At 35.2% G+C, this 25113-nt stretch overlaps 1 protein-coding gene across 6 annotated transcripts in view; it reads right to left on the reverse strand.

Annotated features, from left to right (window-relative positions):
• LOC132402893 (reticulon-4-like) overlaps window positions 1-25113 on the reverse strand; it is a 72814-nt gene that overhangs the window by 13097 nt on the left and 34604 nt on the right. For 5 of the 6 annotated variants that reach the window (XM_059985960.1, XM_059985956.1, XM_059985957.1 and 2 more), the window contains 2 exons: window positions 19951-20158; window positions 19427-19565 (listed from right to left, as the gene is read on the reverse strand). In XM_059985960.1, coding sequence (XP_059841943.1) covers window positions 19427-19565; window positions 19951-20158 — 347 coding nt within the window. Of the gene's footprint in view, window positions 1-19426; window positions 19566-19950; window positions 20159-23937; window positions 24037-25113 lie in introns of those variants that run through there. The other variant, XM_059985959.1, reaches the window with a different exon arrangement.

The following is a 25113-nucleotide window of genomic DNA, read 5'->3' on the forward strand; positions in this document are numbered from 1 at the left end:
CAATTTTATCCTCCTTTGCTCCAAAGAGAAGAACCCAAGCTTGTTCAAACTTTCCTCTCAAGACACTCTCTCTGTAATCCAGGCAGCACCCTGGTAAATTTCCGCACCCTTTATAATTCTTACGTATCTTTCCCATACTGATACAATCAGAACTCAACAATACACCAAATACAGTCTAACCAGAGATTATAGGGCTGCAACATTACCTCGCGGTTCTTAAAAAACTCAATCCTCCGACTGAAGTTCAACACACTGTACACCTTACCCACCCTATCAAGTTGCATGGTAACTTTGAGGAATCTGTGGATGTGGACCGCAAAGATCCCTGTTTCTCTACTGCTAAGAATCCTGCCTTAAACTCATGCTCTACCTTTAAGATCAACATCCAAAAACAAATCACTTTGCATTTTCCAGATTGAACTTCATTTGCCATTTCTCAGCCCAGCTGTGCATCCTTTTAATATCCTGTTGTAACCTACAACCACCTTCTGTACTATCCACTTCAACCACTGTCATCTGCAAACCTACTAATCCTCCTCATCCAAGTCATTTATTTTTAAAAAACGTATCACAGGGGGGCAACACGTGATGACGTAGGATCGAGACGTTGGGAATCCAGCTCCCTCGTAAAAAGTAATGAAATAGGGTTTAAATGAAGAAGAGTTAACAAATACCTATTAGAAACTATTTATAAGCAACTCAGGATTATCTTTTAATATGGCTCCTAAACTGAAACAGAAGAAAGCTGCTACTTTGAAGACTGCGCAAATCGGCGGGGAAAAAGGCCTAACCGTCTCGGCGAAGTCTCGGACTCAAGTTGGATCTCCTCTCGGCGAAGTGCATGGCACTTCTGATGATGTGGTACAGGAAGTTGCAGCAATGTCGGCAGTCTCTAAGAAGAAACGGCAAGAACAACGCATGCGCGAAAGTATGCATGAACAGATATTAACTACAAATCCCAATTACGGCTGGAAGTGAAATTGGAAGTGAATCAGAAGTAGAAACAGACTCTTTGGGAAATTCAGAGGAAGATGAAGAGGAAAAAAAGGAAGAAATTAAAGGAGACATAAAAGATATCCTGATATATATGACGAATGAATTAAAAGCTATAAGAACAGATATAAGAAGGATGCAGAATACACTCGATGATGTGGTGGAAAACCAAAAGAAGATGGACAATAAAGTTAAAGAGATGGAAGTAACAGTGGAAGAAAACACTTAAAGAATAGATAAGATAGAAGACAATAATCTTGCCTGGACAATAGAAAGAAAACGGATGTTGGAAAAAATGGATGCACTTGAGAACTCTTATAGACGAAGTAATATTAAAATTGTTGGTCTTATGAAGGTACTGAGGGAGAAAATCCAATAAAATTCTTTCAAGAATGGATTCCGAAAATTTTGGAAATGAAAGAAGGAAGTCAAGTAATTGAAATTGAAAGAGCACACAGAGCTTTAAGACCAAGACCTCAACAGAATCAAAATCCAAGATCAATTTTGATAAAATGCTTAAGGTACCAAGATAAAGAAATGATCTTGAAGGCAGTTACTCATGGTGCTAAAAAGAGAAATGGGCCATTGATAACAGAAGGGAAAAGAGTTTTTTTTTAAATCCAGACATAAGTTACGATCTTCTGAAGAGGCGGAAGGAATTTAATCCAGTGAAAAAATCTTTATGGGAAAAGGGCTATAAATTTTTATTGAGCTACCCAGCAAAATTGATAATTTTCCTGGATAACAAAGAAAGAAGATTTTTTGTTGACTACCGGAAAGCGGAGAAATTTGTACAAGAATTACCTGATGTCCATGAAGAGGAGTAAAGAATTATAGAAATGAAATGGACTAATGATGAAGACTGAAACAAGGTTGGACTTGATGGACATTTATAAGGAAAAAAGAATAGTCATGGAGTATTAATTGGGAATAGAGACATTAATTATTTTCTTTTTTCTTCTTCACTCATATATATATTTTTTTTGCGGGGGAGCTGGAGAAGCTCCTGGTCGATGGCTGTGAGTTTCACGTGTACAATCATGGCGATTGCCATGACCCGTAAAATGGGGGGGGGGGGGTAATGTTGTGTTCTTTTTATTCGCAACATTAGTGGGGGGATATTTTGTTTTTTTCTTATATATTAGTTATCTTTCTTCTATTTTTCTTCTTTTTTGCCTGGATGGTTGGGGAGAGACTCATAGCAACATGGAGAAATTTAAAGAGTTCCCAAGGTATTATGAATGATTTACTTAATTTTTTAAGTTTTAATGTTAATGGAATTAATGGACCTGTGAAAAGAAAGAGTTCTAACATATATTAAGAAAATGAAAGGAGATATAGCTTTTTTACAAGAAACACACTTAACAGAAACAGAACATAAGAAATTAAAGAGAGATTGGGTTGGAAATGTCATTGCAGCTTCATTTAATTCAAAATCGAGAGGAGTTGCAATTTTGGTTAATAAATCTTTACCAATTAAAATACAAAATGTAATAATTGATTCTGGGGGGAGATATGTGATTATACATTGTCAAATTTTTTCAGAATTACGGACTTTTATGAACATTTATGCACCAAATGAAAATGATGCAAAATTCATACAAGAAGTTTTTTTGAACTTGGCTGATGCACATGATAAAATATTAATAGGTGGAGATTTTAATTTTTGTTTAGATCCAGTTTTGGATAGGTCAACTAAAGTTGCTACAAAATCAAAAGTAACAAAACTAACTTTATCATTAATGAAAGATTTAAATCTGATTGATATATGGAGAAAAATTAATCCAAGAGAGATTATTCATTTTATTCAAATAGACATAAAACTTAAGGATTGATTTTTTTTATTATCAAAAAATATTCAAGATAGAGTGAAAAGTGTAGAATATAAAGCAAGAATACTGTCAGATCATTCCCTCTTGATAATGACAATGATAATGATGGATAAGGAGGAATCGATTTATAGATGGAAATTTAATTCAATTTTATTAAAACGTCAAGATTTTTGTGATTTTATGAAAAAACAAATTCAATTTTTTTTGGATACAAATCTACATTCAGTTGAGGATAAAATTGTATTATGGGAAGCGATGAAAGCATATTTAAGGGGTCAGATTATAAGTTATACATCTAAAATTAAGAAGGAATATGCAGCAGAAATAGATCAATTGGAAAAAGATATCATAAAGTTAGAAAAAGAATCTCAAAGATATATGACAGAAGAACATTGAAGACAACTTGTTAATAAAAAACTACAATACACTCCAGACATATCGTACAGAAAAAGTAATTATGGGAACTAAACAGATATATTACGAATTAGGTGAAAGATCACATAAAATTCTTGCTTGGCAGTTGAAAACAGAACAGGCTTCTAAAACAATAAATGCAATTAGAACAAGTGTAAATAAGGTTACTTATAAGCCTTTAGAAATTAATGAAACTTTTAAAAAATTTTATACTGAACTATATCAATCAGAATCACAAAATAAGATTGCTGAGATAGATAAATTTTTATCACAAATAACCCTTCCAAAATTAAATTTGGAAGAACAGAAAGGATTAGATATGCCCTTTACATTAAAGCAGGTTGAAGAAGCTTTAGGATCACTTCAGAGTAATAAATCCACAGGAGAAGATGGTTTTCCTCCTGAATTTTATAAAAAAAATTTAAAGATTTATTAATTCCTCCTTTTATGGAATTAATATACCAACTGGAAAGAATGCATAAACTCCCACAATCTTTTTTAACAGCGATCATAACTGTATTGACAAAAAAAGATAAGAGATCCTTTAAAACCAACATCATATAGGCCTATTTCTTTGTTGAATACAGATATAAAATACTAGCAAAAAATTTATCTAATAGAATATCCAAATATTTACCAAAATTAATACATATGGATCAAACAGGTTTTATTAAAAACAGACAATCAATGGATAATATAACCCAGTTACTTAGTATAATTCATTTGGCACAAAAAAAAGAGAGGAAATGAGTGTGGCAGTTGCTTTAGATGCAGAAAAAGCATTTGATAGATTGGAATGGGATTTTTTATTTAAGGTATTGGAAAAATACGAGTTAGGAAAATCTTTTATACAATGGATTAAAACTTTAAATACTAATCCTCAAGCGAAAGTAGTTACAAATGGTCAGATTTCAACATCATTTTGCTTAACGAGGTCAACTAGACAAGGCTGCCCATTATCACCTGCTTTATTTGTATTGGCAACAGAACCATTAGCTGAATTAATTAGAACAGATTCAGATATTGGGGGCTTTAGAGTTAATCAACAAGAATATAAGATTAATTTATTTGCTGATGATGTTTTGATTTATTTAACAAACCCATTGCAATCTTTGCAAAGATTATCTTTTCGATTGGAAGAATATGGGAAAGTATTAGGGTATAAAGTAAATTGGGATAAAAGTGAAATTTTACCCCTTACCAAAGGAAATTATAATCAATGTCGATTAGTAACTCAATTTCGATGGGTCAATAAATGGGATAAAATATTTAGGTATTAGAGTTGATAATGATGTAAAAAATTAATATAAACAAAATTATTTGCCATTATTTAAAAAAATAAGAGGATCTTGATAAATGGATGTTACCAACAACATTAATAGGTAGAGTTAATGCTGTAAAAATGAATATATTTCCTAGATTGCAATATTTATTCCAAACTTTACCAATACAATTACCTCAGAAGTTTTTTCAAGAACTGAATAAATATGTAAGGAAATTTCTTTGGAAAGGAAAGATGTCAAGAATATCATTGGAAAAATTGACATGTAAATTTGATTTAGGAGGGTTACAACTTCCAAATTTTAAGAATCATTATAAAGCAAATCAACTTAGATTTATTGCGTCTTTTTTTGATGAAGAAAAACCGGCATGGATTAGAATAGAATTAGATAAAATAGGAGAAAACATACCAGAAGATTTTATATATAAATGGGAATCCAAATGGATACAGGGAAAAAAATCTCCTATATTAAGACACTTGATTGATTTATGGAATAAGGTAAATATGGACGATGAGATAAAGAAATCTTTATTAGCAAAAAGAACTTTAATTCAAAATAGGCTTATTCCTTTTACAATGGATAATAAACTTTTACATAATTGGTTCCAAAAAGGGGATTAAATATATAGGTGATTGTTTTGAAAGAGTTATATTGATGTCGTTTGATCAATTAAATAAAAAATATAAAATATCAAATAACACTCTGTTATTTTCAATTAAAAGCCTATTTACGAGAAAAGCTGGGTCAAACAATGTTGATACCAAAACCTAGTGAAATGGAAATATTAATTCAGAAAGGAAAAATTTAAAAAAATTACATATTGTATGTATAATTTGATTCAAAATCAGACAATTAGATCAGGAATTTATAAATCAAGACAAAAATGGGAATCTGATTTGAATGTTAAAATTGATGGAAAAAACTGGTCAAGATTATGTTCTGATAGTATGAAAAATACAATAAATGTTCAACTTAGATTAATATAATTTTTTACATCAATTATACATAACACCACAGAAAATAAATAGATTAAATTCAAATATGTCTGACCAATGTTTTCGATGTAATCAAGAAATTGGTACTTTTTTACATTCTACTTGGTCTTGTTTTAAAATTCAACAATTTTGGATAAATTTAAGACTTTGACTTCCGGTAAGATGGCGATTGCTTAGCTGCTCTGAACTTTTGTTCCGTTATTTTCGCTATCTTTGCACTAAATGTCTCCAGTTTTTAAACCTTAATTAGGAACTTTATTTGGTTTCTTTTACTTGCCTGTGAACACATCTACCTTACAATGTCTAGCAAGAGTTCTAAAACCGGGAGAAAGGAAGTTCCAGCTCTGCCTTTTGAGACCCTCACTGCGCTGGAACAACAACGCGACGATATTTTAAAGGAATTTAGAACTGCTTTCAAACAGCTGGAAGCCAAACTGGATCGGATCAATGATAGAGTGGACGAACATGCTGAGCACTTATCTCCCATCGATTCGACTTCTGAAAATTTAGAAAGTCGTGTTCGATACGTGGAGACTCTCTGTTCCAGCCTAGAAGAAAAAAAATAAACTCCTTTCTAAAATGGTCGATCTCGAAAATCGGAGCAGACGTTGTAACCTTCGAATTCTTGGGTTGCCAGAGGCCACCGAACAGGGATCAACCGTGAAGTTTCTCTGTGAGATATTCAGGAAAGATTTGCTTCCGAATCTGCCCAGTCTCGAAAGGGCACACCGGGTCTACGTTCCCCCCGGAATTCTGGGCTCCCACCCGCAACCGGTAATTTTATGCTTCCATCAATACCAGGTAAAATACCGTCTGATTATGGAGGCACGTCGCAGAGGTACTTTTACTTTCCAAAATACAATCATTTGCTTTGTGGAAGATTTTGCACCCCAGACCTTAAAGATGCGCGCTGAGTTTAAAGGCGTAATGAAAGTGCTTTTTGATTGTGGTTTTAAACCCTCTCTTCGCACTCCTGCCGATTTACAAATCACGCTTAATACTGGAAAATATAAGTGGTTTAAGTCAGTGAAGGGGGCTGAGGCATTTGTTGCAAGTCTTCCGGCTATCCAGCCATCTTCGGAACCCGATCGGACCTCTTAAAATGGTGGATAAGTACTTCTTGTTGTAAAATTACTTTTCCCGGACTCAGACTTTACGTGAATCACTCAAGACACTATTTATTGAAACTCTAAAGGCTGTTGACAATCTCTCCCTGGATTTGGTGTGTCTTTTTTAAATAGACATTCTGTGCTTAATGTTTCCCTATAGACGTTTAAATAGTGCTTGTGTAATCTATTTTATTCTTGTATAACTTTATCTATAGAGTTCTACAATTGACTCTTAACTTGTTTTGGAGGTGTGAAGTCTTTTTTGAAGACCTCCCTGTTTGTTGGTTCACAGTTTAACTGCAGATTTTTTTTTCCCTCTCTGTAAATGGTTGATAGGTACTCTTGAATCTATAATTTTCCCCTTCCTCCCTTTTTTCCCCTTTCTCTTACTTTATCCTTCCATAATTTTTCGCGGGTAGGTTAGTTTTGGTTTTCTTCCGATTTTCTCTGTATTAAGTTTTATATTTCTGCAGAAGATGTTCCAATTTGTAGTTATGTTTTCTAGTGCATAAACTAGTTACTATTTGCTAGAGTATTTATACGGAACTGCTGTTAATGACACAGATCTGGAAGTTATATTTGGGTTAATTTTTTTTGGTCGAGCTAGCTGCTTTTTTTGATAGCCGTCTAGTTTTGGGTTGTGTGTTTGTGGTGGGTTTTCCAGTTCCAACATCACTCACTGTATTTATTGTTTGTCTTTATTGCTCAGGACATGTTTATGTTTCGATTTCACGAATCTATGCTTACATTTCTGCTCCCAGACTGCTATCGTATTGCTCGACTTTTTATATGCCTGCTGCCTTTTATGCATTAGTAATTGATAATGGCTAGTGCACTTAAATTCGTGAGCTGGAATGTAAAGGGATTGAATCACCCTGTTAAAAGGAGGAAGGTATTCTCACATATTAAACAACTCAAAGCGGACATTGCTTTCCTTCAAGAAACTCATATTCGTTGTTTTGATAACTCCCAGCTTCTGTCAAAGTGGGCAGGTCAGCATTTTCATTCATCCTTTGTCGCTAAAGCTAGGGGAGTCTCCATTCTTATTAACTCAAATATTCCTTTTGAACTCCATAATAAGATATCTGATACAAATGGCTGTTTTATTATTGTTTCTGGTAAACTATACAACACTAAAGTTGTACTAGCAAACCTGTATGCCCCCAACTTTGATGATGTTAACTTTTTTGAACTTTTTTTTTCTTCACTACCAGACTTAAACTCATACTCTCTTATACTGGGTTGTGACTTCAACTGTTGGTTAGATCCTAATCTGGATCGATTGTCCTCTGTTACCAGATCACCTACTAAATCTGCCTTCTCTATCCAATCGTTTCTCTCTAATTTTGGTATCTCTGATATATGGCGTTTCCTTCATCCTACTGAGAGAGATTATTCTTTTTTTTCCACATGTTCACCATGCCTTCACTAGAATTGGCTATTTCTTACTCGGTAACCAACTTATCCCATTGGCCTACTCTTGTGACTATCAGAGTATACTGATTTCTGACCATGACCCAATTACTCTCTCGCTGAACTTTCCTGGTCTCCCTCAGAGGAATAAACACTGGCGGTTTGATTCAACTTTATTATCGGATGATGATTTTTAAAAATTTATTAAGGATCAGATAACCTTTTAACACTAATACATCACCTGAAGTGTCATCCCAGATTGTCTGGGATGCCATGAAAGCATATCTGAGGGGTCAAATAATCTCTTACACAGAAAATCTCAACAGAAGATCCTGTGCAGATCGATTAGACCTCATTAACCAGATTAAAGAATTGGATCAACTATATGCTCAAACTAAGAACCCTGAACTATACAAGAAGCGTGTTGAACTCCAAACTAAATTTAATCTTCTGTCTACTCAACCTGTCGAACGCCAACTTCTCGAAAGTAAGAGTCACTTTTACATTCATGGGGATAAGTCTGGTAAATTTCTAGCCAATCAGCTGAGGCGTTCCAAAGCCAAACAACATATTACAAAGATCCAGAAGGAGAACGGAGACTTTACATCGGATCATATAGAAATTAATGACACATTTAAAAATTTTTATTCTCGGCTTTATTCCTCTGAATCTTCGAATGACAATATCTCTGCTGATCAATTTTTAAAGAATCTGAATATTCCTTCACTTTCGTCTGTTTCTAAAGCCAAACTTAATGCACCTATATCATCAGAAGAAATATCTTTTGCAATTTCTGCACTGTCCTCAGGGAAATCTCCTGGACCTGATGGGTTCCCTGTAGAATTTTATAAATCATTCTCTTCACTTCTTTCTCCTCAGTTACTTTCAGTATTATCTGATTTGTTTAATTATGGCAAATTGCCACCCTCTTTCAATAAGGCATCTATTATTCTTCTATTAAAAAAGGGCAAAGACCCAACAGAGTGTTCCTCGTATAGGCCGATTTCTTTGCTCAATGTTGATGTAAAGATCTTAGCTAAAGTTTTGGCTCATAGATTAGAAACCGTTATTCCCTCCCTTATCTCTGATGACCAATCAGGTTTTATTAAAAACCGTCTCCCTTTTTTTAACATTCGGCGTTTATTTAATATCTTATACTCACCTCCAACTGGGATTCCTGAATGTGTTATTTCCCTCAATGCGGAGAAAGCATTTGATCGTATAGAGTGGAACTACCTTTTTGCAGTCTTAGAAAAATTTGACCTCGGTCAAAGTTTCATCTCTTGGACCAAATTGCTGTACCTGTGTCCTACTGCTTGTTTTAACTAATTTTCAGAAATCCCAGATATTTAATCTCAAACGTGGCACCCGTCAGGGATGCCCCTTAAGTCCCTTTCTCTTTGATTTGGCTATAGAACCTTTGGCGATAGCATTTCGAAATTGTCCTGAATTGACCGGGATTTGGAGAGGGGGTGTTGAGCATAAAGTTTCTCTTTATGATGATGACTTATTACTCTTTCTCTCAAATCCGCCTACATCCTTATCTCCAATGTTTTCACTTCTTGACCAGTTTACCAGATCTCTGGCTATAAACTTAATTTACATAAGAGTGAAATTTTCCCAATTAATAAAGATGCACAAGAATTAACATTTCGTGATCTCCCTTTTAAAGTAGTCCATAATCAATTTACTTATCTTGGAATTACAGTCACAAGGAAGTTTAAAGATCTCTTTCGTGAAAACTTTGCCAATCTTTCATATACTATAAAACAGAGTCTGGTACAATGGTCAACTCTATCTATGTCTTTGGTAGGTCGTATTAATGTTGTTAAAATTTATGTTCTCCCCAAATTTTTATACTTATTTCAATCTATCCCAATTTTTATTCCAAATCTTTTTTTGATTCCTTAGACTCTATTATTTTGTCATATCTGTGGAAGAATAAGCGCTCTAGAATGAATAAAATCCATCTCCAAAAATCTAAAAAAGAGGGTGGCATGGCTTTACCTAACTTTCGTTTATATTATTGGGCAGCTAATATACGTTGTGCTACCTTTTGGTCTTTCTTCCATAGCCAACCCAAGTGCCCTAATAGGGTGACAATGGAGTTGAGCTCCACTAAAGAATTATCTATCTCTGCACTTCTTGGCTCTGCACTCCCTAGCAGTCTGTCCAGATTAATAGCTAATCCTCTTGTTAGACATACTTTGCGTATATGGGCTCAGTTTAGGAAATGCTATGGTTTCCGTGGTTTTTCCGTTTCCAGCCCTGTCGTACATAATGACCTTTTTTTACCTACCACGTATGATTCAGCATTCCAGGTTTGGTATAGGAAGGGCATTAGACATTTTGAAGATCTCTTCATTGATAATCGCTTCGCTTCTTTTCAGCAGCTCTATGTTAAGTTCAATCTGCCCAATGCTCATTTTTTTTTAGATATCTCCAAATTAGACACTTTATTGCTCCTTTAATTCCTAACTTCCCTGAAATGCCTGCAAAAAATGCTATGGACTTATCTTTCCATTAATCCACTAGGTAAAAGTTTAATATCAATTATCCAAGATAAATTAGCAGCCTTACGATGGGCCCCTGTGGATAAAATTAAAATGGCATGGGAGCATGATTTAAATACCTCCTTATCTGATGAGAGCTGGGACTCGATTCTCAAATGGGTTAATTCAACCTCTCTTTGTGCTCGCCATTGCCTTTTACAGTTTAAGATTGTTCGTAGAGCCCATATTCTAAATCTAAACTATCTCGATTCTACCCCGATATTAGTCCGCTCTGTGATAAATGCAAGAGGGGCGAGGCCTCTCTCATTCATATGTACTGGTTCTGTCCTAGCTTGGAGAAATTTAGGAAAGATGTCTTCACTACGTTATCGTATATTCTGAATCAGCACCTAGAACCAAACCCCTTAATTGCTTTGTTCGGTTTCTGGGGTGAGACAGATTTACGTCTGAGTCCAACCAAATGCCAAATATTATCCTTTGCCTCTCTCCTGGCTAGACTCTTGATCCTCCTTAGATGGAGAGATGTTGCCCCGCCCACTCATGCTCAATGGCTTAACGACATTATGGCCTGCTTGGACCTCGAAAAAATTCATTATTCAGTTCTTAATTCGGACCTAAAGTTCCATAAGGTCTGGGGACCTTTTATCGAGTACTTTCATAACCTTCCTCTTGACTAGGGGGTTTTTTTTCTTTTCGGTCCCTTGCTTTCAGCTCCTTTTTTTTTCTGGTAGTAGGCATTACTATCCTCTGTTGCTAAGTGTATTTACAGTCTGGGAGTTTGATTGTCCTGATTTATATTCTCTATATTGTGTTGTGGTTGGTCTGGAGGTTTTTTTTTGTGTTGTGGGGCTTCCGGAGGACACTAAGTTTACTTGTCTTCAATTTAGGTGCTTTTCTAAAAATTCTCTTTCTCTGTATCATATTGTCATTGTATGCTTAATTTTGCACTGTATTAATGTTCCTCATTGTGATTTGGGGTTTTTTAATCTGTAAAATGTATAAAAAAACTAATATATATATAAAAAAAATTAAGACTTTTATTGGAACAAATTACTGGAGTACAACTCCCACATAGTCCACTATTATTTTTATTAGGAGACATTGAAGGGATAACACCAAAACTTAAATTGAATAAGTATCAGAAAAAATTTATAAAAATTGCATTGGCAGTAGCCAAAAGTTATCGCAGTTATTTGGAAATCTGATTTATATTTAACTATGGATCATTGGAATAATGAAATACATAGTTGTATTCCACTTGAAAAAATTACATATAATCTAAGAAATGAATACGATATATTTTTGAAAATTTGGTTCCCATACTTACAAAAGATAGGATTAAATACATAGGTCCTTTGAAGATAAAATTATAAAGTAATTGGGGAAAGTAAAAATAAATATCAAAATTATTTTGAACTCCATGGAGCATGTGGGAATCCTCCAATATCCAGGCCATCTTTCTCTTCTTTCCTTTTTTTTTGCTTGCTTCAGGTAAGGGTTAAGGGGAGGGGGGAGGGTTAATATTATTTTTCTTACTATTTTATCATCACATTTATTCTTTGTAATTTCTAAAATTTAATAAATAAATAATTTTTTTGAAAAACGTCTCACAAAAAGCTGGCGTCCTGGAACAGATCCCTAGACACACCAAATTTCATATTGTATGGCTAGCATGAAGTAAGCTGCCCAAATTCAAAAATCATATTGGCGTCTAATATCAATCATATCAATAAATCCACAATTTGCAATTATCAAGCAGGTTGCATTACTTCTTTCTGCTGGTGTGCTATGAGGAAAATTTTTAGCTCTCAATTCCTACTATTAGTAAAATACTGGTCCAATTCACAAATTCAAAAGGGTAAATGCAGGAAATGAAAAACAATTCAAACCTACGAGTCTCCTCCATCATTCATTCATATCCTGGATGACCTTTTGACTCCATGCCATCTTCTGATGTTAAACCCATATACCTCAATTCTCATAAGTTTTCATGTTATCAAATCTCAGTAAGTTGGCCTCTACTGCCCACTGGGGTTGAGAATTCTACAGTTCTGGGAAAGTAATTTCTCTCCTTGGTTCTTGAAGTTCAATCGATTATTTTGAATCTGTAATCCTAATTCTGGATGCTTTAGACAAGGAAAACATCATCCTTAAATCCACTGTCAAACTCCATTAGAATTTTTTATATCAATGAGATCACCTTATTCTAAAATTCACTATAGACCTATTCAATTTCAATTCAAAAGACTTTCACCAGCAATTAACTGACTGCATACCATGACAGCTCTATCAACTAAACAAGGATGATTCTAATTAAATTTTGATTCAGCAAAAGTTCACTTAATTTGATAATTACTTCATAAAACAAGTTCCATTTTTTAAAGTTTTTGTATATTCTGTGAGGGAGATGGAGAAAATGAATTTCTAAGAAATATTTTAAACTCCCATTTACTTAGGAGGTACATCAAGTTAAGATTTTGTTGGAGATCCAATGATGCCATAAATGACAATCTTGAATGTATTTAAAAATGTCAGTGATTTCAAAATCTTAGCTGCATCCTACAAATATGGTTTGTGTAACATCAGTGCGACAGGATTTTGCACAATTCAACATCTAGTACTTAATCTCTCACATCATGCAGTGTGGCATTTTCAACTTGTTTAAAATACCATTCCCACCCCATGCTCCCCTTCTCCAAATTGGTCTAAATGACCATGTTTTAAGTTTTGAAACAAAATTCAGAATTTCTGGATCAAAATATTGTCAAGATTATTTAAAATTGGAGACAGTAATTCAAATGAACCAGGGGAGCTACAGATTTCCTATCCCAAGGAAACCTGCCCTAAAGGGCAACATATTTAGTAGGACTATAAGCAAAAGTATAGTTTTGTTGCTTACGTGCCAATGATCCCAATCAGTTTCTCCATTTACTGACTTCGACTTCAATATGCAACACAAATTATCAAAGAAAACTCAAGGGCTGAAATCATATTTCCATGGATTGGTGCAAGAGCTGACAATTATAATTCACTGGAAACTGATAAGTGGGAATTGCACCGTTACAATGGACTTCATTTGAATTAATCATGTAATAACGTCCTATTAAATCAAGGGCTGCATGAGGTCATGTTCTATCAAGGCAAAATTTAGAAATTAAAGGACAAGGTGACAGTGCACAGCAGCGAAGTTATAATGACATGAAACTGTCAGAATGGGAAAGAGGATTCAACATGAATATATCTTCTGTTAGAGCAAGAACAGAAAAAGTGGTAAAAATCTTCAAATGAACATCAGTGTGGAGGATGAATTCATGGACTGCATCAGATAAATCTCAACATACTAATCTGGAAAATAAGGGAGGAATATGCCATATTAGGTCTAGTACTGAATACTGATAATTAGTAAGTTGCTCATTAAGAATTCTTTAGGGAAAAGTAATGCCACAATCAGTTTTGGAAGTTAGTGGCTTATTCTATACCAAAACTGGGATACAAAATTTAAACAAAGTAAACGACAAAGGCTGAGCGCTTTCTGCAATACACTGGAAAAACTAAACAATGCGAGAGCAATGAAAAAAAATTAACATTTAAAATACATAGCTTACTCAAATAAGCACACTGGTGTCTTTCTTCACGCGGCCCCACAGAGAGTACCAACATCGATCTTCTAGCCTGAACATCCAACTAGTACATACCCCCAAGTACATATTGGAAACCTATCAAGGGCTGTATACTGCTGTGAAAGGAAGCTGACATAAATACTAACCTGATGTTCTTGCAGTATTGAGAATCCCTATGAGAGTGCCAGGTCTGTTAATTAGCATTGAGATGTGAACCCCAGGGCTGCACCATAGCCAGTACAGAGTGCAAGACATTGCTGAACAATGATATGGATACAATAGAAGGCTCCCCATCTTTGCTTAGTGGCATGGCCCTACTCAGGCTACAAAATTTTCTATGGTAACAAGTTCATTTATTTTCTATGGTCACTTTTTTATGACCAAAACCAGCCAGTGGGAAAAACAGTCCAACAATATATTAGATCAAAATATATTTTTGATATTATAATTGGAAATTAACAGTAAGAAAATTTTAGAATTCAAAAGGAGGTAGTGGGAGTTAGGAGTTCCACTCTAAGTGGAACATGAATAATTTAGCAAGAAATAAAGAAATCTACAGAATATGCAATTGAATTCCCTAGGGAAACATTGACAAATAAGGAAAGAAATGAGCATTAAAATGTACTGCAGAAATTATATCCCCAGGACCTTAAGTACTGTGTTCCAAGGTTTTGAAAGATAGCTCTGGAGATAATAAATACAGAAGTTGTCATCTCCCGACATTTCCTCAACTCTAGATTTGCTACTTTACAATTTGTGGGAACAATGCAAGAAAGGCAGAACTTATAAACAATCAACTACAAAACAATAGGAGGGAAAGTACTATCAAAACAACCTGCAGGAGCAGCACATTCCAGTGAATGCTGGGTACCTGGATTTTCAGAAGGCCTCACAGTAAATTCATTTTTGAAGTACGTATATGTTACCATATACTACCCTGAGATTCATTTTCTTGCAGGCATTCACAATGGAAACAAAGATACAATAGAATCAGTGAAAAATTACACACAAAAACAACCAATAAGCACAAGGAAACAAACTGCAATTACAAGAAAAACAATAATAAATAATATTGAGAACATGAGTTGCTGAGTCCTTGAAAGTTATTCCATAGGTTGTGGAATAGTTTAGTGTTGAGGTGAATGAAGTTATCCACACCGTTTCAGGAGTCCGATGTTTGAGTAAATGTCACACAAGTTATTACACAAAATTTAAACATGTGGGATGGTGGAAACCTGACATGCACTGAGAACTGATCAACAGACTGCAAATAATATAAATGAATACCTTATCTACAGCTTGGGGTATTGTAACTTGAGAGGTCGAGCAGGGATGGGCTCCAGCTGTTCAATCTACATCAATGATTTGAAAGAAAGGACCAACTGTAATGCTTTTAAATAGCTGACAAAGTTGAGGGGGCAATGGGTTGTGAGCAAGTTGCAGACAGGCTTCATGGTCTCAAAGATATTAAATAAATCAGCAAGGATGCAGAAAAGGACATAACGCAGAATAACCAGGTTATCCAAATTGGCAACTGAAATAGAAAGGTGGAATACTTTTAAGACAGTTAAAGACTGAAAGATTTTAGAGTTCAAGAGATTCCCAACTGTCCTTGCACATGAATTACTAGAAGTTCACTTTTAAGTTCAGCAAACATTTAGTATGGTAAATGACAGGCTGGCCTTCATTACAAGGGGATGCAAGTAAAGGATGCAATTTTGAAACTATATAGAACGCTGGTGTACATAGAATACTATCAATATGTTGAGCTTCTTAACATTGAAAGGATATTAGTCATTTGCAGAGTACAATCAAAATTGATTTGAATCCTGGGATATTGGGAGGGGAACAGGTTACCCTATGAATTAGATTTAAACAGTGAGTTTAGGAGAATGAGAGGGGTTCTAACTGAGACATTATTATAATACAGTGCTTATAAGTATTCACCCCCATGCCCCACCCCTCCACAGAAGCTTCGATGTTTTATTGTTTTACAACATTGAATCAGTGGATTTAAATTGGCCTTTTTGATACCGATCAATAGACCGTATCACAGTGAAAACACCTCTACAAAGTGTTCTAAATTAATTACAAATATAAAACAATAATAACAATAACACCAAATCATCACTGGTGCAGCCAATTGGTTTCAGAAATCACATAATTAGTTAAATGTAGATCCCCGTGTGCATTCATGTTTCAATTGATCATAAGACAAGACCAGAAGACAAAGGAGCAGAAGTCGGCCATTTGGCCCATTAATCTGAAGTAAAAATACACCTGTATCTGGAAGGTTCAACTGTTGGCGAGTCAGTATCCTGGCAAAAAATACACCGAGACACAAGAACACTCCAAGCAACTCCGTGAAAAGGTTATTGAAAAGCATAAGTCAAGAGATAGATACGAGAAAAATTTCTAAGTCACTGAAAATTCCTTGGAATACAATTAAGTCAATCATCAGGAAATAGAAAGAATATGGCATTGTTGTAAATCTTCCTAGAGCAGGCCATCCTCAAAAACAGAGTGACTGTGCAAGAAGGGGACTAGTGAAGAAAGGCCATCGAAAGACTTGTGACAACTTTGGAGGAGTTACAAGCTTCAGTGGCCTAGATGGGAGAGACTGCGCATACAACAACTGTTGCCCAGGTGCTTCACCAGTCACAGCTTTAAGGGAGAGGGGCAAAGAGAAAGCCACAGTTTTTAAAAAAAACATGAAATCTCAGCAACAGTTTGTCAGAAAGCATATTGGAGACTTTGAAGTCAGCTGGAAGAAGGTTCTATGGTCTAATGAAACCAAAACTGAGCTTTCTGGCCAACACTATGTTTGGCATAAGCCAAACACCACACATCAAAAACACACCATCCCCACCATGAAGCATGGTGCTTGCTGTATCATGCTGTGAACGTGCTTCACTTCAGCAGGCTCTGAAAGGCTTGTAAAGATACAGGGTAAAATGAATGCAGCAAAATAGAGGGGAATCCTGGAGGAAAATCTGATGCAGTCTGCAAGAGAACTGCAACAAGAAGATTTGTTTTCGAGCAAAACTATGGCCCCAAGCATAAAGCCAAAGCTACTCAGGAATGAAAGCTACATGTCCTGGAGTGGCCAAGTCAGAATCCAGACCTCAATTCAAATGAAAATTTGTGGCCAGACTTGAAAATGGCTGTTCACTCACAATCCCCATGCAATCTGACAGAGCTTGAGCAGTTTTGTAAAGATGAATGGGGAAAACTTGCAGCATCCAAATGTGCAAAGCTGTTAAGAGACCTACCCACACAGACTCAAGGCCGTAATTGCTGCTAAAGGTACATCTGTTAAATGCTGACTTGAAGGGGGAGTAATTATGCTTTAAAATTTTGTTTAATAATTACAATAAATTTAGACCAATTTGTAGAAATTTGTTTTCACTTTGACACGATAGAGTCAGTGTACCAAATTAAATCCACCGATTCATTGTTGTAAAACATTAAACGTGAGAACTTGCAGGTGGGGTGGGGTGGGGTGAATTCTTATAGGAACTGAAGGGCAAGGTGGAATTGACATCTTCAACTCTTCATAATGGATCATCAAGTAACTCATTGATAGGATAGTCCTGCAGTACTCGATATTTTCAGTATCCAGCAGTAACTTGCAATTGTAAAAGTAGTCATACAAGATAAACAAATACACTTTTGAATGGACCCAAAGTGTCCGCTGCATCCAGGCATGCCACCACCTCACTGGATCACTGTATCCTTGTGTATTCAACCATATAATTTACTTGGAAGTGCCTGCATATATACATTAGATGTGAACTGCAGGTATTAAGTTCAAGGTACCAGTCAATGACCAATCTCAGTAAGAAATTTAGGCCAGTCTTTCTCAATGATATTGCTGTTGCCAAGTCCTTCTCCTGCCTACTGAAAGTACCATAATTCGCCACCTAAGCATCCACTGTTTCTGATTATTGCAGTGTACACACATCTTCAAACTAGGCCATCAACAAGGCTTCTTTGTCTGCGTAATTCCAATCTGCAGCTTCTTACTACTTGAAGGATAAAAACAAAGATGGAGAAGTACACCCAACCTCAAATCTATCACGAATTGGAACTGTATCCACTTCATTATTGCAGAGCCTGGGACACTCTTCAGTGTGGGAGAAACTTCTGCACAAAACTGGTGACTAGGCATAAGCAATAAATACCAGCCTAGCCAACAACCTCAGTAAAAGCAAGCAAAATTTTGAGTACTTATCTCCCTTCTGTTCAAGTGAACCAAGATCCAGCTTTCCATTTTTAATAATCCACCAAGCAGTGCAAAATTACCGAACACATATTGATAGCAAAACAATCTGCAAGACTTCTTGCAACATGTCGATGACTAGAGGACCAATTTTCAAGACATGAAAATTTATTGGAGGATACAAATATCTCAGCCTCAGATGTAAACCACTATAATAATCATGATTTAATATAAAACATTAAATGGCTAATAGAATCAGAATCAAGTTTATTATCACTGGCAAGTGCCATGAAATTTGTCAACAGCAGCAGTAATTCATAACGTAGAAGAAAAAAATAATACATAAATAACAGTATGTATTCTGAATAGATTAAAAATTATGCAAAAACAGAAATAACATAATAAAAAAGTAGGTAATGTTCACTGGTTCAATGTCCATTTGGAACTGGATGGCAGAGGGGAAGCAACAGCTCCTGAATTGCTGAGTGTGAGCCTCCTACCTGATGGTAACAGTAAGAAAATGACATGCCTTGGGTGCTTTATAGGTTAGTACCCAAGATGGAGCCGACTAAACTTACATTTACAATATATTCCTAATCATCCTTTTCTGCTAAGATCAAAATATTCCTTGAGAAAACTTGAGAAAGCCTGAAGGCCTTAAAAATAACTTGTATTGAAATAGATTTATCATCTACTTAACTGTAGAGTGAGGGGGTAAGCTGTGCTCACACCACAAACTACATTGGCAAGTTGAAAAATATGTAATTCAGCCACAATTTTAATTTTGAGCCAACTCTTGCATTGCAAATGAAAAACATCCTTTAGAAGCATGCATGCACCCAAAGGGTCACAACCAATGTATTTCTGGGTGTCAGTTTCCTTTCCCTGGAAGAAACCAAGGGAAAAAAAACTTAGAATTTTAGACTTTCAACCTATACTGTAATTTTCTTTTGAACTATCTATGGACAATTTGAAATCTTGGGCCATTTAAAAAGATTGGAAATTATTGTATACAAAATATTAACTACTTGCCTTCAGAGAATCCACCAAGTCTTGAACAAGAAACAGCCGTCTTAATTCTGTAATCACATAGTTGACGTGACCTAGTCCAATATCACTGTACTTGTGTACCAGTTCATCAGAAACAGCAACATCTTTCTCCAAGCAGGCCCTGAGGTGGAGAGGAGGGGTAGAGATTGCACAGAAAAGGAGAGCAATTTTGTTTCTATTCTAAATTTTAGCACATTAAAAATCATTTGCTTAGTTTTAAAGTTTAATTTACCAATAATATTCTCAAAGCGGCCTGATAAGTTGGCTCAAACAACATTTTTCTTTGTGATATTAACTGAAACATTTACGCAGTGAATGTCAGTTTAAAGTTGATGAAAAGATAAAATAATCAAAATTGAAATGTCAGCTTTTAACATCAGGATAAACTACACCATCCTAGAGATGTAACAAAGATCACAGTAGACATAACTGGCACATTAAGGTCCATTCACTAGTTTCTCAATAATATCGCACAAATCTAAATCTGCAGTTCTTAATTAACTTACTTGAAAGGGTGACCATCATCAGACTTCTGCACTGCCTGCAGAATACCTTTGTATATCCTGAAACTAATAGTGACTGAAAGCACTGCCAGACCAAGGTACGCAATTACACTGACAATGCTGAAAATTGTCATCGACAGCAACAAGAACAGGCTTGCACCAAATACTAGTCCAGTCTTCTTAATATCACGCCAATAGATCAAGTCCACAACTGTCAGAATAAAAAGAGAGAAATATAATTAGCACAAAACCAAATTGCCTCCACAACACAAATAGAAATATGAACTAATGCAAAATATAATGCCATCAAGTTATTGGTTAGATCAGGAATCACACTAAAAAGTGCTGCAGAAGGGAGTGTCTAAATTTCCAGTGCTTGCCAATATTATTTCACATTGTAATGATAGCTCTTGAAAAACCCCACTCACTTACTTTCTGATCCAAAAAGAAACAGCTTTGGATTGCTCTGCCAGTTAGTCGGATCAGCTGCAACCTCAACTCTAATCTGTCTACCATGGCAAACATTTATCCTGATCATACTAAGTCATCAATAAAATAGCAGCCTATGATAGAAGTATGTGGCAAGGATTAATGATTGAGCTCAGTTCACAAAGAAAATCAAAAATTTGATGAAACAGACCAAATGCCATTGGTACTGTTGTGTGTCTGGGGGGGGGGGGGAGTGGGGGGAAGAGAGAGGACAGAGAAAAAAGAAAAAGATAGGACAGGCAGGAAAATGGATGAATAATGTACAAAAAACTGTGTCCTTGCAATTCTTCACATTTTCTTACCCTACAAGTTACCAATTCACATTTCATCCATAACAAAAGACACTCCAACATCAACTGACACACTTGGGATAATTTGATTTGAAAATAATTCCAGCTCATTAATTACTACATAGGATTACAGGACATAAGTTCAAAGGCTAAAAATAAATCTAATTTCCCTACAAGTTTGATAGGGAAACTATTTTCCCTATATGAAAGTATATTATATATTCCTGGCATGTTCATAATGATATAACTGAATAGGCTAACATCACAATGACGACATTTAAAATTGCCTATATGCCATTACAAAAGAATCCATTGAAAACAAAAAACAAACTTGCATATGAGTGAAGTATTCCAACGTTGGATAGGAATAACATGTTGGCTTGGATATATCCAAAAAATTTACATTGTTTCATGATTAGAAATATTTTTCTATCAATCAAAAAAGGATTAAGTTATCAGCTAAGTTACAAGTTGGATTAATTATTTTTTTCAATTTTAATTAAAAGTTTAAGCTGGATATTAACTTCATCAATATCATCTCTAGTCTGCAACAAACAGACTGTCCCTGGGTTATATAAGGCTTTCATTAATTAGAATGGTCTGGAAGTCTTTTTCTCCATGAATCAGAAATGACAGTTTTAACTACCTACCATTTTACTTAACAGACATGGTATAATCATTTCATTGGACTGCATAATAACTGAACACTACCCATAATTAAACAAGCAATACATTTTAAATTAATCAGAATGCTGAAGAATTTAGTATGTTATTTAAATATATTATAAATTAAATTCCAACTTGCTATAAATGCAAGTTTCCAATTTGATAAAACCTTCTACAAAATGTAGTAATACGTGGGCCATTACAGAAAATACTCCAAGCAGGTACAACTACAGAGAGCCTTGCCATACAGAGAGCAAAGCAAAGATGTTGAAGCCCAAGTTAAATTAATAGTCCTGAATGGTTAACCAGAGGCTGGAGAAAATCTTCAGCACCTTGAATCTGTAACATAGCTACTTAGCAGATTATATCATTTGCCTTAAGATCGCACTAATATTGCTTTTATAAAACTTCATAATAGAAATATTTTTAAAATTGGCTGCATACTTGCAGCCAGAAAAATAAACCACTCTCACCAATACGAATGTTAAAACAGTCATTTAAGAATCTGTATGGCAAGGCTCAATTAACTGCAGGTATTCCAAAGTAAATGTCACATTGAGACACTGCCTTTGACATAGGAAGGACTGAAACTTTGAACGTTATTATTTTTCCAGTTCAGGGGCACAGAGAAAACACCCTTCTTGCTCAACTTGCTCAGTAAAGTCTTAATCTGGGGGCCTTCCACAGTGTATCTGCCCTTTAACATGCAAGCATTCACAAAAACAGAAAGCAGAATTTCAATTGTTAGTTTCTTTCCTTCAAATGTTTTGCAGCTTGCACTCGATTAGTTTTTATGCATTTAGTGTTCCAGTTACAGTTCAAATTAAAAGACCAGCTGTGAGTCCCTCTCATCATTTGATCAAAAGATAGATTCTAGTATATTTTAACTGGAGCTTTCCATTTCAAGCTCGAAATGATATCACCACAAAATTTTCTCAAAAGTCACATTTTTGATGTACAAAATATGATCACCAATACAAGATTTGCATAATACTTTTTGGAGATCTCCAGTTGATTACAAACTTTGAAAATAATATGTAGCTTTCAGACATCAATTAAGATCGCAAGTCTCTGCAGCAGGTACTGAGGTCAACTGAGAAGATTATCGGGGTTTCTCTTCCCACCATTACAGACATTTACACCACATGCTACACCTGCAAAGCTAACAGCATTGTGAAGGACCCCACGCCCCCTTCATACAAACTCTTCTTCCTCCTGCCATCTGGCAAAAGTTACGGAAGCATTTGGGCTCTCACGAGCAGACTGTGCAACAGTTTCGTCCCCCAAGCCATCAGACTCCTCAATACCCAGAGTCTAGACTGACATGTACATCATTTATTATATTGAAATTTGTCCTCTACTGCACCTATTGTCTTGTTTATTGATTATTAATTATTGTACTGCCTTGCACTGTTTTGTGCGCTTTATGTAATCCTGTGTAGATCTGTAGTCTAGTGTAGTTTTGTGTTGTTTTATGTAGTCTAGTGTAGCCTCAAGTTGTCTGTTTTGTGTCGTTTCATGTAGCACCATGGTCCTGGAGGAACGTTGTTTCATTTTTACTGTGTACTGTACCAGCAGTTTATGGTCGAAATGACAATAAAAAGCAACTTGACTTGAAGACAGTTATTAACCAGTTCTTTCTTATTTTATTTAGAGATACTCTGCAGACAGGTCCTTCCGGCCCAATGAGCTACACCTCCCAGCAACCCACCTATTCAACCCTAACCAAATCAAAAGACAATTTACAATGACCAATTAACTTTTGGACTGTGGGAAGAAACTGGAGCACCCAGAGGAAGCCCCTACACTCACAGAGAGGACATACAAACTCCTTACAGGCAGTACCTCCGAATTCAACGCCCACTCTGCTACAGTGGTGTCCCATACATATATCTATAAATGTGTCATACAACTACAAATAAAACTGAAAATATCAGCACCATGGGTTACAATAGGTGAACTTCAAGGGTCAAATATAAAAAACCTTCAAACCTTCAAATGATGTACAATTTTAGTTTGCTTAGAAGATTAAAGCTTGCGAAATGACTCCTTTCCATCAATTCAGTAATGTCAGTAAATTAATCACAACAATTCAACATAAAATTACAATATTTGCAAATAAAATAATTTAAAAACAGTGCAAATCACAAATCAATACCATACAAAATACTGTAGGCAATATTTGGTATTCATTTGCTGGCATCTGCTCCACCTAAAAATAGCTTTAATACAAGCTGCAACGAGCATGCTGACCTCATCCAATTACCAGCTCTCTTAACCAATCTCAAACTTCACTGCCATTTTAACAAATAAAGCATGCCTAATACTGCAGTTCCTCTGTAGTGTAAAGCATTAATTTCCTTTTACATCAACCTTAATGCATTTACAATCTGATCTCAGCATACCTTCTGTCTAAAGTAATGATCTTCAATTACTGCAGTCATTTTTAAACACCGAAACTAAACTGAGATAAGACACATTGCCGAGAATTAAACAAGGGTGAGATTTTAAATCTCAAATCTGAAATGAAATAAAAAAGACAAACCCATTTTGGCATCCATCTTGAGAATGCTCACATACACCGAGCTCCTGTACAGCTGCTTACACCCTTCTACTTCCTGCTAGGTCACTTAGAGGTTAACATATATACGTAGCTGCATGCTGTGTCACTGCACAAATAACTGTTTCAGTCTGCATGCAGTATCCAACTGCGCAACTCTAACCCAGTGGCAACTGTTCAAAGCCAGATGAAATCTAATAAGAAAAACTGTTTAAATCCACAAATCTCAATTCTTTAGAACCACATGTACAAATCAGTTTCTCCCATTAATACTTTAGTTATTTTTAAATTAAGACTTGGTTGCAATTTCAGTGAAATATTTATTTTAGCCTTTCCTATCACAAATTCCAAAAAGAATCAACATCCTTGATGTAAATTGTTTCTTTAACAAAAGCAGCTGACTGAAGTATCATTGCAGAAAACAAAATCATACATCTATAGTTATATTTCAGGCTTATTTTATTCATACATCCAAGCAAAAGAATCATATTCCATTTCAAGAAAACCTCAAATTCTATTCAATTGAATAGATGAAAATACATACTAAAAACATTAAAAGATTTCTCTCAAGAGCAAGATCAACATTTTTTCGTAATGTCATAGCTAGTCTCAACACCACTGAGAAGCTTCTATAAATATTCAATAAATGCTGTATTGTAAAACAACAAAAATGAATAGCAACAACGAAACAAAAATTCCAAACACAAAGACAGCTATTCAAGTAAAGCTAATGTTATATTGGAAGTAATGTGTTTTAAAAAACTGCAATAAGTGATTTATGAAAATCGGGGGGGGGGGGGGGGCAAATATAATCACCAGCAATCAAACAGAAGCTCAAAAGAAAAAGACAAATTTTAAATGTTATTAAATTTGTTTAACCAATTGTTTCTCTAGCACACCATCTAATCACAAAAGCAATTCAAACAGCTGAACTTAATTACAAAAAACTGGAACTGGAGGACATCCTTAAAATGCACACCCTGAATTTCAGATCTTACATGCACAAAATTCAGCCAATTAACTGTGGTCTATAATAAAGTTTTGCAGATTTATTATAAGCATTAACACCATGGGTTAGAATGGGTGAGCTTCAAGACCAAATGTAAATAAAATTGCTAGTCAGTTTTAATGCATACCAATTTTAAATGGCATTAAAATAAT

The sequence above is a fragment of the Hypanus sabinus genome, chromosome 12 (assembly GCF_030144855.1).
Source record: "Hypanus sabinus isolate sHypSab1 chromosome 12, sHypSab1.hap1, whole genome shotgun sequence".
Lineage (NCBI taxonomy): Eukaryota > Metazoa > Chordata > Chondrichthyes > Myliobatiformes > Dasyatidae > Hypanus > Hypanus sabinus.